General features: G+C 46.8%; 1 protein-coding gene across 1 annotated transcript; it reads right to left on the minus strand.

The window, feature by feature from the left end:
* Positions 1-1,759: 1,759 nt before the first annotated feature.
* On the minus strand, positions 1,760-6,579 carry BAMBI (BMP and activin membrane bound inhibitor). Its single transcript, XM_066559547.1, has 3 exons — positions 6,267-6,579; positions 3,008-3,298; positions 1,760-2,560 (listed from the first exon to the last, which is right to left on the minus strand). The coding sequence occupies exons 1-3, from the start codon at positions 6,340-6,342 to the stop codon at positions 2,142-2,144; spliced, it is 786 nt and encodes a 261-aa protein (XP_066415644.1). The 5' UTR covers positions 6,343-6,579; the 3' UTR covers positions 1,760-2,141.
* Between the last annotated feature and the right edge of the window lie 4,666 nt (positions 6,580-11,245).

Genomic DNA, 11,245 nt, shown 5'->3' on the forward strand with positions numbered 1-11,245 from the left:
GCAAATGAGTAGTGAAGGTCACAGGATGCTTAAATGACTATACAATATGCTCCCTCCGATTGCTGGAGAAGGCACTTAAAAGGTTTAGCCATTAGATTTTCTAACTTGTCTGGTCACAGTAACTACTGGTGCAGCCACAGACGGTATTTCAGGTTTGTCTTTTTCAGCATCAAATTCCCAGTCAGCCATTCCCAAAAAAAATACACTTGGCAGAGCAGACAACTGCCCTAGATTTTCAGATCAGTGCAGAGGAAGGGCAGAGCTCTTATAGGAAAGCAGCACTTTGAAAGGTCAGCCAGAAGACCACAGGCCAGATTCCAAGAGAAGTTGTGGCCACGTAATTTCTTAAACTTCAGCAGCACAAAGAGGTAGAAATCAGATATAATTCTCTGCCTTAAAAGCAACTCTCCAGGCACGCTGAAGTAGTAAGGGTCAGCAGCTTGAGGTACACAGATGAAACTAATCCTTCTAAACCACACTTTAATATTGCAAACATGGGCACAGTGGGACCCTGGCATTCCCAAGGCTCTCACTGCACTTGGCCCATGTCAGTGTTTCACTGTAGAGGTGAATATGCAATTTCAGTACCTCTGCTTGTACAGCCAAGTGACCACCTTCCCTCCACCAAGAACCCTACCACATCGCTTAAGTGTGTGTAACTTCAAGGGGCAGTTTTCCTTGCTCACACCCCTTTGCATTTCAGCCTGCACATCCCAAAGCAACCTACCACAGCACAGGGATCAGAGCATTGCTGCAAGGCTGATGTAAACCCCGTGTGTGCCATCCCCTTCTCACTGCTGGCAGCAGGAGCACCTCAACTTCACAGCCAGAACAGGAGGCAGAAGCATTTCCAGGACTTCTTAAAACATAGATGAATACTAGACTGGTGCCAGGTTTTGTCTTCTGAAGCAGCATTTTGGATGCTTCTTTCACCATGATATACTTTAAATATTGCAAAGTCTAACATAGCAATAAAAATAAATACAATAAATTCCTTGAATAATCCAGAGGTTTTTGCTTTTAGCAACTAGGCATTGAATAAATGAAATGATAAAAAGTGCTGCCAACTAGCAGAAGGAGTAAGAAGCAACTAAGTGCACAAATATTGGCCAGGAAGAAAAGCCACCTAGGCAACAACATAAAGGAGGAGCTAAAGATTAAAGTACAGTGTTATTTCTTTAGTCCCACACAAAACTAGGAGCATATGATACTTAGTTACATGATAGAAGAGCAAGGCAGATGCTTTCCACTGTGCCCAGAGGGGTTATAAACAGAAAAAAACCAAACCACCAAACCTAATAGACAGTGTGGTTTTGGGGTTTCCCTCTCCTCCTCAAAGAAAAGTTTGGGTGTAAAAGGTACAAAAGGAAAACAGATCATAGAAACAAGAATTGTGAGACAAGGGAGGAAAACCAGATATGAAGAACTAGGAGTCACTTTCTCACACATTTTGCACAGAGGAAGTCTTTCTTCATTAACAGAGGAAGAAAGTTATCACACAAAGCCCTGAAAGAATTCACTGAGGTTATGAACAAAATGCAACAGCCAAAAACCAAGGATGTGGGTTCACTGCTACTTGAAGTATAAAACAAAGCTGCCACCTTCATTTTCAAATCACCGAAAGTCCTTTGCAGAGTAGGAAAAAAAATCTGCTTTCAGAATCTAATTGTTATGCATGGCATTACCATGTACACCTTGATTTGTTTTCTACTGTCATCCACAAGAAAACCCATTTTCCAAAACAGAAATCACAAGCAAGTTTCAGAGAAAATATATATATTTTAAAAAATCTTTACAATAAGTCAGGAAACATAGGAGCTTGCATACAGTTTATTATAATAACTCAGTTCTCAGCTCCCTACAGTTCAGATAACCCTGGTGACAGTGTTTACAACTTCTAACTTTTGCTTTCACAATTCTGAAGCAAACAATACATTTGAGTGTATTTTACTCTGTGCAAATAAGACAACTTTTGGAATCCTTCAGAAGAAATATCCAAGATTCTGTTTGCAGAGGTCCTTTGTTTCTCAAAGATGATTTATGAGAGTTTTTGTTTTAAGATAAAGTGCTCCTGTCCAGCAGAACCCAAAGGCCTTCAAGAGTCCAGAGAGTAAGTTTAGCTCAGATTAAAAAATAATTGGTCATACAAATTCCAGCTTCCCATGTCCGCTGTACATTCCCCAGTGGACTAGTGAAAGAATTTTATCATTGCTGAGGTCTGAATGTCTCATTTTATCACAGGTCATGCAGCAGTTCTCGTGACCAGTCACAGGCACCATGCATTCCAAGTCCAATTTTGCCACCTGCCCTTTTTTTGAATGATGTCCATGAAAACTGTAGTGCAAACGAGAGAGCATTTGCTGTCGCTGATCTTGCAGTCTCTTGTTTTCACTCCTGAGCATCCTCAAGGCCAGCATGATGAGGAGCACCAAGATGAGCCCACCAGCTATTGGAACAGCAATTACAGCTGCCCTGAACCATAACTCTTTCGAAGAAGTCAATTCTTGCACCTTGGTGATGAGATTCCTGCTGCTGTCGTGTTGATATCTGCTCCCTTGTCCTGCAAAGGGGAAAGATGTGAAGCTTATTTCAGGATTTATATATACACACTGATTTACATATAAGCACCTCCCTTAAATCCCACACTGACAAGTTTAAGGAGCAACTGCTACACACTGCAGTATCTAGAGAAAATACACCTGTAAAGAAAAAAATCAGTTTCTAAGTCTGCTTATAACATAGAACTTCTTACCCCAATAGCCAGTTTAACTAGGAATACCACTGCCACTGACTCTTAGACATCATGTCATGGCAGGAGAAACTTCCAATATTAATGCAGACAAACAAACCTAATTGGCTGAGATGTTCTCCTGCATCCAGCCACCTGCTTCTCCCTCTGGTGTTTCTAGTTACATTAACTAAATCAGTAACAGCAGATGCACAAGGTTTTGACTGTAGCTGGCCTGATGGCCAGAAGAGGGGTTTCACTGAAGCTTTATTGTCCTACCTGAAGCATCACCCCTGGAAGGAGACAAAACATCATGTAGTCCTCTGTAATTGCACATATCTTCATGACAGCATTCCAATGTGGACATGGTGGTGGTGCCAGAGTGGTTTTGTGCTTGTTTGGCTTGGCAGATCTCAGCTGTGCTTGCAATAGAGTCCAAGCAGCCATGAGTAAGTGGGGAATGCGTATTCTGAGGATCAAGCAGTCTGGAGAAGCAGGCACTAAGCTCAGACTTGCACATATAGCCAGTTGCAACACAGTGTGCAGCATCACAGTAGCATCTGATTTCACCTAAAAAACAAAAATTGGGCAAGAAAGGTAAGAATCTGGTCCTCTAAGGACACCTCACCATATATCCTTATTAGCCACACACATCACACCAACTCGGTGCCAGTTTTGAGGTACTTCTTTAGGCTGTAGATCCACAAGAGCTGGGGTTGCTCCCTTCCCATCACTGTACAGCGTTGAAACCTTAATCCTTGTAAAGGCCTTGGGGCACTTGCTTTAATGACTAGTACTATAGTCCTTTGAATTAAAGGGAGAGCATTTCACTAAAACAGGGACTGGGGGGAGGGCTTGGGGGGGGAAGGTCACAGTGGCTTTTTTTTTTCCAAGGTAAATAACTAACAAGACCATTTAATAGCTACTTCCACTCACTGTTAGCAGTTGCCTTTAACCACATTTTAAGTGAAATACCAGTTCTAAAAGCAACATACACTTTCAGTCATAGAAGAAAGTCACAACTATGTTTTTAACCATTACTCCGGGAACAGCATTCTATTTTTATAGAAGTAACGTTTCTTTTGCACATAAGCACACAACAAAAATACCAGGCTTCAATATTTATGTGACAAATGAAAAAGAGAAACTCGGAACTGCTGAATTGTTTATTACCTCTCAATACTGCCCCAAAATTTAAAAGGTCTAACTAACACCTTATAAAGCTATTAGCTAGAACCATTACCATTTAAGTCTCTCTGTCAGGAAGGTTTTACTGTGTGAAACTGAGCAACTATTTCTAATTTCTACTGAAGGAGAAAATCTTTAACTAGTTCTTCATGCAAAAGGACTTTTTAATATTATAGAACAAAAAAGTTCCAGTTTATAATTATTCTGCTCACCAGAGACAATGACTCTCAACTCAAATGTGAAGTTTTTTAATGGAGTGAAACTGCAAGGCTAAAGGCTCCCTGTTGCCTCTCCCCAGTTTCACATGCAATCCAATATGCAGTAGTAAAGAGGAAACACTTAAGACTGAAAATCCTCTACCGGCTCTACGAAAAATATCAGGAAACCTCAAAAATTTCTGAAGGAAGCGATAAAAAAGTTCCTTTCATAAAATTCTTCATTTTGTGCTCTCCAAACTGCTCTGGTATGAATTAAACACGTCCTGTGCTGTAGCAAAAACTTACTCTTTCCAGGCAAGTTGCAACTCAAACATAATTCAGTGTGCCATCGAGCCAAGGTTTAAGAGGAAGCCAGATTTTGGAGACATCCTTGGAAGAATGGACTTAAAACTACTTCTGGTGTGCCTACTGAACTTGCCACCACAGTAGCACCAAGGCTTTCAAAGCTGACTGAATAGTCAGATGTCTTCCTCCTAAAATCTGCACTCCAAAAAAACCAATCTACAGGCTTTTCTGCTGCCACCCCTTCTTATGATATTACCTACCACCTATATCTGAAAAAAACCTCCAACTGTTCTGCAAGACATTAAAAAAAATCATCCCAAACAAGTTACCTTCCCCTCGTCAGGCTACCTTAATAGTTTCCCCAAAATGCTACTGCAGGCTCCAGGCCTTGAAGTTCCCGCTGCTCTTTAATAACTCTGCTTAATAGAAGCCAAATGATGGAGTGTCTCACTGTCTCCAGTCCAATTCCCTTGGGGTTTCAGACCAACTAACCTAATTTTTCATGAATTCACACTCACTGTCATCCAGCATGTTACAGAAAAAAAGACTCAATTATTTTCTAAGCATTCTATATGACGTCTCCCCCCTACCCCTCTGAAAAAAATAGTTTTCGTAATTTTTGCACTGTTAAATTTAAGATGCAAACATGGCACAGTACCAGAGCTGACAGTTCTTTCATGAATCTCAGCACGATACGGGAATAAAGAGAAACAATACACATACTTTCATTTCAACTGCTTATACAATCACGTTCAAAAATCTATATTTTATTGCCTTAAGACAATCTTACAAACAAAATCTGACAGGCTAGTCATCAGGTTAATTCAACTGCTTTTTAATTAAAGCCACGTTTTCAGTGAAACAAAATGGACTTTGTATTACTGTATTTCTGTCAATTCATAAAGTTTCTTCCTGTGCTATGCAAAAGGCCAGAAAGGGTATTTAGTATTTTGAAACAGTGAACAATGCCCTTCTGTTCCCTCCTCTTTCTTGTTACTGTATGTAGCTATTAAAGAAAAATGTCTGCTTTTAGTCAAGATGGCTACAGGAGAGACTGCAGGCTTCTCTTAAAGCTTTTGAAGTCAACAGCAGCCAGAAGTCTGTGATCCCCTAATTATATCATTATCAGGCACATAGTTTCAGTATCTGCGACTTCACATCACTCAGTCACTCCCTGTTCTGCCCGCTTTGATGGGGCCAGCAGGCTCCCCCCTGCACGCTGCAAGGCTGTTATTTAGGGTTAATTACAGCCTTCCTTCCAAAATAAATAAATACCGTCGCACATCACCACCACGCTAACTTATCCTTTACCCTCCTCCCCGGAGCACGACGATTACCGGCAGCCAGCGGGTCGCCTCTGCCCCCGAGGGCGCTCCCCGGGCGGCCAGACCACAGACCACAGAGCCCACAGCCCCCAGAGCCCCCAGAGCTCACAGGCCCCACAGAGCCCCCAAAGAGCACAGAGCCCCCAGAGCTCACAGGCCCCACAGAGCCCCCAAAGAGCACAGCCCGCAGAGCTCACAGGCCCCACAGAGCCCCCAAAGAGCACAGCCCGCAGAGCTCACAGGCCCCACAGAGCCCCCAGCTCCCCACGGGCGGGGACAGCGCCGGGCGCGGCTGCCCCGCCGGGACACGGCGGGGCCGTGACTGCCCGGCTCCGGCGGCCAGGTGGGAGGGGAGGGACACAGGGGCGGGAGCCACCGGCCCGGCGGCTCCTCCACCAACACCGCTCGGCGCGGCGTCCCGAGACAGCGCAGGGCCCGGCGGCCCTCGGGCAGCAGCCCCCGGGCACCCCGCTCCCTCCGGCACGGCCCTGTGGATTCCAGGTGCCCCACCACAGCTCTCACCTTTGGTGAGCAGGACGGCCATGGCGCACAGCTCCAGTTGCAGCCAGATGAAGATGTAGCTGGAATGGCGATCCATTTACCCGGCGCCGCTCGCCACAGCCCGCAGCGCAGGCACGGCCGAGCAGCCGTCGCCCGCCCCTGCCCCACCGGAGCGCCGAAGAGCCGCTCGCCCGCGGGCAGAGCCGTGGTGCGGCCACCGCTGCTGCGGCGGCGGCGGGCCAGGGGGACGGCCGCGGCTCTCCGCCCTTCCCTCGCAGTTTCGCCGCGGCCGCAGGAGCAGCACCAGGAGCGGCGGCGCGCTGGCGGTGCCCGGCGGGCGCTGTCTCACTGACACGGCGGCGGCGGCGGCGCCCGCCCCGTAAATACGGCCGGCGCCGGGCGCCACTGAGCCCCGCCCCGCCTCCCCCTGCCCTGCCCCGCCCCGCCTCCCCCTGCCCCGCCCCGCCTTCCCATTGGCTGCGCCTGCCGGGAGTGGGCGGGGACCCGCTCCGCTCCGCCCCTCGGCCCCGCGGCGAGGCCCGAGAACCTCCCGCGGCGCCCCCGGGCGGCGGCACCGGGAGCGGGCCGGGCTCTGCGTTCGGCGGTGGGCTCTGAGCGCCGGGAGCCTCGGAGACCTGCCGGGAGAGCGGCCGCTGGTGGCACCGAGCGCCCTCGCTCACCGCCTTAGGTTCGGGGCTCTCCGGGGGCCGGGGAACGGGCTCCGCCGGGTCCCCGAGATAATTCCCTACGGAGGCAGCAGCGCGGGGTTTGACAAAAAACATCGTGATGTGACTGCGAGTTCGGCGGAGCCGTGATGGATGGATGGATGGATGGATGGATGGATGGATGGATGGATGGATGGATGGATGGATGGATGGATGGATGGATGGATGGATGGATGGATGGATGGATGGCTGTCCTCAGCGGTGACCGGCAGCGCCGGAGCGGAGCGCGGCGGTGTCCGAGCCCTCCCGCCCGCGGCCGCTGTCCCGGCGCTGCCGCCAGCCCTGCCTGTCCCGCAGCGCTGCACGAGGGTGCAGAGATGTTTCCCGAGCGGGACCAGCCGCAGTCCCACTGCAGCCGGGGCTTTTTTCCCAAGGTTATGGAAACCCTGCGCCTGGGCTTGGCGCAGCGCGGAGCCGCAGCCGCCGGCTGGAAGCGCGGTGCAGCCGGGCTGTCCATCCCGGTGTCCCGGCCCGGGGTCCACCCTGCTCGGGGGCTCCTGCACCTCGCACTCAGCCCCGCAGGGTCTCACCCGCTGCTGCCACATCCACGCAGCAAGGGCAGGCCCGTGGTACAGAGCTTTTAGCGAATATGCCCTGCAGTAACTATTCTCCTTCCAGTATTTCGTTTCCAAGAGCAGCTGTTGGGGATGGAAGCACGAGCTGGTGTTCGACCACTGAGGTCCGATACAGCTCCTGTGGGCTCTGTTTAGCTTGGACAGTTTTCCTTCACGTGTTGGTCCTGAAAAAAATGTGCCCTTAGTTAAAATTTCTTTGCTAACTTAGTTTTCTTCTTTCTTTGTTCATTACGTTTTATAAGCCTTGATTTCTACAGCACAGACTGTTTTCCATTTATGGGCAAAATGCTGTACATATTTGGGTCCACTAGTAGTATATTAAAGCTGTTGGAAAATGTGTAGATAATAATGAAAAAATTACTTGAGAATTTTCATTTGAAATTTTTTGTGAGTCTTTAAAGACATTTTCAATAGGGGACATAATACCTCATGTCGGAGACATTCCTCCCTGAAAGAGAAAGGAGGAAATATGAAATCTGAGATCGAGATAACTCCAGTTTACTTTGGCAGAGAGGAACAGACTGGATCTCTGGCTAATTACTGCTGATGCCATCACACGTTATAATGGTTTTACTGTGAGTCTTGTGATTTGCATATGTATAAGATAGATACACGTGTGCTGCACAGTCTTTACACTTAATGTTAGACATATTTGCACTCCACCACAAAGTAATTTGCTAATTCTTGTTTCTGTTTAGAAATTACAAAACGAGCAAGAACAGCCAAGTCATATCTCCCAGTCTGGCACCAGCTATCAGACACTCATTTGCAAACATACAAAATATCATTTATTATAACCTAGAATCATTACAGCAACATGTGCAGTTCTGCTTCTCCTGCTCCTATCAACGGTGACAAGCGCATTTAACAGATCTCATTTGTTACATGCAGTACCGACAGACTGGAAATGGCTTTTATTCATGGAGCCACATTACAGCTCTAAGTAACATGAGAGACTCCCTGAGTATTATAAACATCCTGGCCAAGGGAGCACAGACAGACTAACCAGAGGGCAATGTGCTTGAGATCAGTTTTGAGAAGCAAATTTCATTGACAGCTGTCAAGTTTGAATTGTGAAGTACAATTTACTGTAAAAAATTTTCTAATTCTGTATGCTACAAGCGTGCATGAAGTACCAAAAGTGAGGGAGGGACAGCAGGGATCACTACCCAGCCTTAGTTCCCCCCAAAGCAGCTGAAGAGCTTTTTGTAAACCTGTGGATCGAGTCAGAGTGTCAGTGTTTTACCAATTTACTGTGTCTCTTCACTCTCTGGTACGCTGCTCAGAGAGACATGCAAGGTTTGTGTGGGGTCCTCTGACAGACTATAACATAAACAAGATAATTCAGCTTCTGCAGTGCTAATTTGCTTTTGTTTTAGAGACAAGAGCTAACAGGGCCAAATTGGCCTGTGAAAAAGGGACAGGAGACAGACCCAGCACAAAGCAATAATAACAACATGTTCTGCAACCAGAAGGAATGTGGGATAATGACTACAAGGAACCATCAAGGAAAGCTCAGGAGCCTGAGGCCGCATTACGTGTCTCCAGCAGCCATGGGAGAGCAGCCTGAAGCCTCCACTTGAACGGACTGCAGAGCCTGTAGTCAGAGCCTGCAGAGCACAGGGCTGCTCCCTCCCACCAGATACCGTGAAGGCCTTTGAAGCCAACATGAACAGAAGGACCTGGTTGCAAAATCAGCCTCTGGGCACCTCAGGGAAAGGGACTGCTTTGGGCAGCATCTCACAGGAGCACGTTCTCTGCATCAGCTCAAAGCTCTGTCACAGATGCAGAATTTTGTCTTTAAGAAGAAATTGCCAGCTAAAATAAGAGATCCATCCAATCAGTCTTTGCAGGCCACATGAATGCTGGTTTGATTCTTTCACAAGCCAATGTTTGCAGAGCCAAGTTTCTGGTAGGAGGACTTTAGAACTGACAAGTCCTTCTAAAAGGCCAATTCCTGGTCTATTCCACACGAGGATTTCTCCTTTTAGACAAGTAATAGCTCAGGACAGTACCTGCTCTCCTCTACACTCTCATTCCAGAACAGGCTCACGATTTCCCTCCAGCAGCATGTGAGCACTGCAGCCATGCAAGACTCTCCTTCCAAATGTCAGGGTGCAGTCCCTCCAGTGAAATGCCAAACCAGATCCATCACCTTCTCCAGAATCTCCATGTGCCTGAGAGTCCCAGCACAAGCATGAGAGGATGGCTGCCATGAGGGGTTTGGGCCTTTCCTGCGTCAAGGAGGAAAATAAAACAAGCCAAGACAGAGATCAGCCTGACAGCCTTTTCTAAGTACAGAACTCTGATCAAGAGAAAAGCTCTTCTCTGGCTATGGGAACCCAGCTTTAGAAAATTCAACTTCCTCCCATTGTTTTGCTTCTTTCATATTTTCTCTTTTTCACATGAATTGGCATTAATGCCTGTCCCTGCTGCTATTGCCTACTGTTTATGTGCCACCACAGCAGCTTGTCTGCAAAACAAAGTTACAGCTTCAGCCTGCAGGTGCCCCTGATTTAAGTAATTCACCCCAGAAAAACAGTTTGGAATCAAAGATATTTCTTTCATCTGACAGCTTTGAACATTATCATGAATTCCTCACCCCTCTATAAACTTTCATGGCATGCTCGCAACTCATGACCATTTCCCCCAAATGATTGGATGTAACCCTTCTGTCCATTTCTAGCAAATAACCTGGTGTTTTCACAGTATTATTGTTTGTTTGTTATATACTTCTTTGAACCTTTCAACAATGAATGCACCCCCCTCGCAAAAAAAAAAAAAAAAAATTAGGCAAAAATAAAAATTTGTTAGAGGTGCAATTCGTAAATTCTTTCTACAATCACCTCTCTAGTCAAGGCATGGCTGCAGCCCTGTCCTGGGGAGACCCACATTCCTCAGGGAGATGAGGATTTGCATACTGCTGGATCTGTATGACCACACCAGCATTTGTCAGTAGTGCCGCATCAGATGCTCGCTGCACCAGCAAGGAAAGGTTAGTACTGCTGCTTCGGAGTAATTTCAAATTGGTGTCAGAAGCAACATTTGCACACCATATCCATTCCTTTTTCCACCTTGCAATTATGATTCAGCTGGGAATTTCTCATTTGGAAATGATGTGAAGTTAAAAGCATTGGGACTGTTTAAAGCATCTTTGGAGCAACATTAATCAGAGTAGTTTGGGGTTTTTTTGTAAACTGCTTAACACTAGCCAACAAACAACCATTGTTTTTTGAGTTGCTTTGCTAGCATTTGGGGTATGATACACAAAAGCTAATTCTACTGAATTACATTTATTTATGCTGATTATTGCCTTTAAAAAAATAATTAAGGCTTAAGCTAGCTTAACTTGGCATAAAGGCCAGGGGGCAGTGAACATAATGTGACTGTGCAATTCTTTTGGCTTCCCACTTCAGGGTCTGGCCATGGATTTCCTGAAGCAAGTAGCCATTTCAGGATCTAAGGCTATGCAGATCCCAAAGGCTGGCTCCTCCAGCCGCTCCCCTGTGACAAACAAGCTGCTGAGCAGGTTCCCTCAAGGATAATAACTCCCAAGGAGCTTTATCCCTGTAACTGGGGCAGTTCAAGGAGGTGGATAGAACCTGCACATTAGTCCCAACTCATTTCCAGCAGCAATTAGTGTCTCCCAGCGAAACCCAGTTACCTCCAAACTGGAGGAGGGGAGCTGTGTTCCAGAGAT

The sequence above is a fragment of the Molothrus aeneus genome, chromosome 1, assembly GCF_037042795.1.
Source record: "Molothrus aeneus isolate 106 chromosome 1, BPBGC_Maene_1.0, whole genome shotgun sequence".
Lineage (NCBI taxonomy): Eukaryota > Metazoa > Chordata > Aves > Passeriformes > Icteridae > Molothrus > Molothrus aeneus.